Source organism: Diplotaxodon limnothrissa, linkage group LG16 (genome assembly GCF_057381915.1).
Source record: "Diplotaxodon limnothrissa isolate DT_005_m linkage group LG16, D_limnothrissa_male_GT1.1, whole genome shotgun sequence".
NCBI lineage: Eukaryota > Metazoa > Chordata > Actinopteri > Cichliformes > Cichlidae > Diplotaxodon > Diplotaxodon limnothrissa.
Window position 1 is genome coordinate 9270802 of NC_140611.1, and position 5678 is coordinate 9276479.

A 5678-nucleotide genomic window follows, 5' to 3' on the forward strand; every position below is an offset into this window, starting at 1 on the left:
ATAGTGTGCAGTTGCAAAGTTTTACAGAAGATGGAGTGACATGTCAACCAGTGCGAAGTCCAACACATTCCTTTTCAAGCTCTTCAGACACAGACAATACAAGGCCCGTTTCATCGTCAGGTTCATCACCGTCTACAAGACTGTCAGTGTGGCCAAGTGTCTTCACAGTCCCTTGTTTCAGCTATGAGGCTGAACTGCAACTTGAAAAGGCCAATGCTGAGTTCATTGCTGGTGGAACTCATTTGACCCCCTCACCAAAACTGAAATCCCACCTTTTAGAAAGGCTGGCTGAAGAAATAATAAAATTTAAAGTCTATCCAACTGACAATGACCTGAATGAAGTTGCAGAAGCCCTTGTCAAACAGCATCCTTGTCTGAGGGAGCAGGGATCCTTTAATGGCTGTTATGGTTGGAAAATTAGCCTCAAGTATAAAATGGCCAATGTCCGGACCAAACTAAGAGGCCTGGGCTGTGCTGAGGTGTTGGTAAATTCACTAAAGAACAAGGCCCAAGACAAAAGTAAGGCAGCATTGAATGTGAAAAAGCCTAGAAGAGCAGAAGTCAATTACTGTCCGCAGTATCCAAAAGGAGAAACCACTGACAGCCTGGAAAAAGAGAGAATTGCACTGCTTTCAGAGGTTCAGAAGAGAAACAATGACAATATAGTGACAATGAAAATGCAGAAGACTTTTTCGTACAGAAGGCAAGAAGTTATTCAAGGACAGCCCTTTATTGCAGATTTTAAAAGCAGATGGCCAGCTCTGTTCACCGAGAAAGAGGTGCATGTCCTATATGTCTAACTTTTAGAGTGTGTTTATGGTTGACCAGTTATTTCTTGCTTCACTAATATTGACATAACATAGTGATAAAACAGCTAATAATTCCTGGTATGTCCTTCCTCTGGTGCATATTATAAGTGCATTGTTCATGTTTTTCAGATTGACAAGGAATTCCTGCGCATATCGACAGTACCGCTGCTATCTAGATTCTTTTATGAGCTAGACTTGTACACTCCACGCATGATGGAGCTCTTTCGAGGCAAAGGTGGGGTGGCTGGCAGAAAAATGAGACACATCATGGTGGCCATCTCCAAGGTGGGTTAGATCTGTGCTTAAGAACTTTTTATGCCCATAATCTGGCAATTTTATGAGCAAAGATATCTATACATATGGTAGGCAAAAGTCCTAAGAGGTTTTCATATTTTATACAAATTATATAAGCATCAGTCTTATATTAATAAGTAATTGATAAAATCGTATGGTTAATTTTGATCAAAATGGGGAAAAAAAACCCCAAAAAAACATTAGTGTTGCCTCATTTTGTGTCTGATTTGGTTTAGACAGATGTTTTGAGGTGGCTGTAGCTCAGGTGGTAGAGCAGGTCAGCTACTAATCAGAAGCTTGGCGGGTTGGTCCCAAGCTCCTCCAGTGTGCATGCCAAATATCCTTGGGTAAGATACTAACCCCAAGTTGCTCACCGATGCATTCATCGGAGTGTGAATGTGTATGAATGTTAGACAGTAAGCACTAAACCCGGTGGCGCCAGTGTTCGACAGCCTCGACCTCTGTCAGTGCGCCCCAGGGTGGCTGTGGCTACAATGTAGCTTACCATTACCAGTGTGTGAATGTGTGTGTGAATGGGTGGATGACTGGATATGTAAAGCGCTTTGGGGTCCTTAGGGACTAGTAAAGTGCTATATAAATACAGGCCATTTAAACAGTTTAGAAAAAGTGATTGGGTGAATGAATTGTTGTATAAAGGCAGCTTTGAGTGCTCTGAGTAGAAAAACGCTATATAAGAACCAGTCTATTTACCATGTGGCCTTTTGGACTCTTCCAAACTAAGTATTCCTTTTTCAAACTGCTGCCTAAAAGTTAAATATTGTCATTATGGATTCCCTTTTTTCTTAGGATGACACAATACATACAAGACGAGCATGCATCCTGAAGTCCTTGTGTGTCTACCTGAATGAAGACCATGAGAAACTTGTGAAGGAATATACGGTCAGTTATATTCACAAGTTGTTCTGTGTTATGTAATTTGCTCCAGGAGTTATGGGTAATTTCGATATATGAAATGGTAAAATGTGACAACACGTGTGAATAAAAGATATTGCAATTGGTCCTTGTTTTGTTTCATGTCAAATTTCTGAGGTGTGAAACCAGAGACATAGAATTTAGTAAATATATCAGCATATTCACGCTGATTGCTGAATTCCTTTTTTTTTTTTCATATGTAGACTCAAACAAATGTATTATTATATTTTACGTCACAGAACACTGAGGCCAACACTGAAGCCATGGAACAAACTGTGATGGGAGTGTATGTCATACATCAGGAGGGTGCGGAGCCTGGAGATGACCCAGAGAACATCGGTGTCCTGATTGAAGGCGTGGAGGTTCTCACTGGTTTGAGGAGCATTGCAATTGCTTGTGCTCTGTTATTTGGACTGATATACTGTCTGAACCTAAGCTACCCACCGGAGCTCAAATGCACTTTTGAAGTCTTGCAAAAGATTATCATGAAGCTGGATGGACAGAGGTTGTCATCCAAGGCACAGTTCCTAAAAAACAAGCTAATGGGGTGAATGAGCTTGAAACGGACTCATGCAAGCCAGATATTTTTTTTTTTTTTCAAGGTTTCTGCAATGCAAATATGTGTTTACTGTTTTAAAGTTTAAAATTGTAAGTTATAAAATGTTCATATAAACTATGTGGTTTGCTCTGTGGCTATTACACAAAGATTGTTCGTCCATAACTTAAAGTCTTATACACTTGAAGTGTAAACACTGATTTTTGCCAGATGGCAATTGTTACAAAGGCAAATGCACACTGGTTTTCACAAATTGTTTGAGTGGTGCAGTTATGCTCAAAATTGAATGTTTTCTCCACACGTTAAATAGCATAAAGTCACTATTAATGGATACAGCCTGATTAAATGGAGGACTAATGTATGCAAGCAACATAGTAATGTTGTAATATTATAGTAATGTTGAATGTTATGTCTGAGCTTTAAATTGTGTTAAAATTCATATTGTTGTTTGCAATGCATATTTTACTACATTTTACGAAAGTTGCTTTGGGGATAATATTTTTTGTCTGCAAACTATTCAACAGACTTATTTCATTTTTATTATTAGGGTTAGGGTTATTTTATTGTATTTTTTCTTTCAGTCAGCATGTCTTGATCTGGAAGTTCTGTGGTCTTGGTATGAGATCGTTAAAGGGGAGAAAGCTAGGCTGAACTGGGATCCTGCCAACTGTTTTAAGAATGTTCAAGCAAAATAAAAGATGGTTTTGCAAGTTATCATTTATGTATGTTTCATTAATTTAATTAAAAGTAATGTTTACATAAGCAATACAAACACTAACTGAAACATGATTGGTGTAAGTACTACAGACATAAATTACATTTGTTCATTCAACAAGATTAACATTGGTGTAACAAACAAATATTTTACTAGTTCATGTAACAAGACTGACTTTTGATGTGCCAAAGTGTTTAAACAATATAGCATGAATTTAAATTAATTTAATTAGACTAACTTGGTACAAACATGTTAACTGAATAAAAATCAAATTAACTGAATGTTAATGTTTAAATTATGTTACACTTACAAACATATTTAGTGTTGAAACAACACAATCAAGATGGATTGATTTAACATGATTTGTTTAGATGGAATATAGGTGGCAAGATGAAATTAAGTTCATCCAATGAATTATTTTTTTGAGTGTAAGTCTGGGGCTTCCTGATATAACAGACAAACTGGTGATATCTATCCAACCAGACGCAATAGTGGTGGACAAGCAGAGGGAGATGACTGTAGTGATAGATATAGCTATATCAAGTGTTAACAACATGAGGATGAAGGAACACAATATGCTTGAGACTTATCATAGGCTGAGAAGAGAGCTTGAGAAAATGTTGAGCGTGAAGGCAGTAGTGGTTTCCGTGGCTTTTTTGCTTTTATACTAAGCCTATACTAGTTCCGCGAATTTAAAAAAAAAAATGCATGGGCAAACAAAATGAAGGGCATAGGACTATAAACGTCAATTCGTCAGATTCCCTGAAGTTGTTTACATGTTAGTGGAGAACTTAATGAGTCCCATAGAGGATGGAAGTTTTTCTGATAAAACAAAGCCACATAGTCACTTACCTTCTCAGTTCGGTGCAGGAAATATATTAATACAGTACTTTAAGGCTTATCTTTTGGTTTGTTATTCTTGAATACCATTTATGCAATCAAATTCTATAGTCAGTAACATTTTTTAATCAATGGATGTTAAATTAAATGTAACATTGTTAACTCTTGGTGGGTTTGCAGAATTGCACAAATACAGATACCTTTATTTTGTGGTTATATTCACGTTATATATTCTGATACTCTGCTTTAATTCCACTATAGTGTACCTTATTTGGACTCACAAAAACCTTCATGAGCCAATGTATATTTTTATTGCAGCTTTGTTAATCAACTCTGTTCTTTACAGCATGATTATCTATCCGAAGCTCTTATCTGATGTTTTGTCTGAAAAACAAACTATATCGTATCCACTCTGTCTTTTCCAAGGATTTTCGTATTACACCTCAGCTGGGTCAGAGTTTTTACTGTTGGCAGCAATGGCATATGACAGGTATGTGTCTATATGCAAACCCCTGCAATATCCAGTTATTATGAATAGAATAACTATAAATGTGTTTCTGATTTTAGCTTGGCTTATACCTGCTTTTGAGATTGCAGTGTCATTTGTGCTTTATTTTAATATAAAACTCTGTAGTTTTACTCTGACAGGAATTTTTTGTAACAATTCAATTTACAGGCTTCAGTGTGTGCCGTCAGTCACAATATCTATATATGGTGTGGTCACGTTGATAAATATTGCCCTTCTACCAATGCTTTTCATACTTTTTACATATATAAGGATTCTTAGAATATCTTACAATTGTTGTAGAGAAACAAGGAGAAAAGCTCTAAAGACATGTTTACCCCACTTGCTGGTGTTAATCAACTTTTCATGTTTTATTGTTTTTGATTCAGTTATAATTAGACTGGATTCCGATCTGTCGAAAACTCTTCGCTTGACATTGACGTTTCAGTCAATTTTATTCCATCCTCTTTTAAATCCAATCATATATGGACTCAAAATGAATGAGATTTTTAGACATATCAAGTCATTGTTGTGTCAAGTTTAATAAAACTGGTATTACTGCATTGGTATTATCAAATGAATGGCATTTCAGATAATGGAGTACTTTAGCTCTGATTTCACATGCAAGATTGATAGCGAACATAATGGTCATTATACAAAGATAAACAATTTATTAAACTGTTGCTGGTAATCTTTGAAGTCTAAATAGTTCATATGCCCGCGTTTCACATTTTCCTGTCTGTTTTGTCACAGATTCTAATTTACTATTGTGTAAATGAATAAATATAATTTAGTAAAATGAATCAATTGCTACCAGTCTATTATGCTGACAAGCATTTTTTGTATTGTAACTGACATATCAATATCAATGAAAGAAAAAACAAAGTTTCAAAGTTTTTCAAATTCTATAAATTATAACAAAATATTACATATACATATAGCTCAGGTCCTCTACCAGAGGTCTGGGAGCTTGAGGATTCTGCGCAGTATCCTTTCTGTTCCTTGGATTGCACTCTTCTGGACAGA

At 36.2% G+C, this 5678-nt stretch overlaps 2 protein-coding genes across 2 annotated transcripts; both read left to right on the top strand.

Annotated features, from left to right (window-relative positions):
• Positions 1–371: 371 nt before the first annotated feature.
• On the top strand, positions 372–2612 carry LOC146615719 (uncharacterized). Its single transcript, XM_085374680.1, has 4 exons — positions 372–779; positions 939–1094; positions 1911–2003; positions 2276–2612. Exons 1-4 carry the CDS (start codon positions 435–437, stop codon positions 2585–2587), a joined length of 906 nt encoding a protein of 301 aa, XP_085230806.1. The 5' UTR covers positions 372–434; the 3' UTR covers positions 2588–2612.
• Positions 2613–4269: 1657 nt separating this feature from the next.
• Positions 4270–5196, top strand: LOC146615720 (olfactory receptor 6N2-like). Its single transcript, XM_085374616.1, has one exon. It carries the CDS (start codon positions 4279–4281, stop codon positions 5194–5196), a length of 918 nt encoding a protein of 305 aa, XP_085230742.1. The 5' UTR covers positions 4270–4278.
• Positions 5197–5678: the final 482 nt, after the last annotated feature.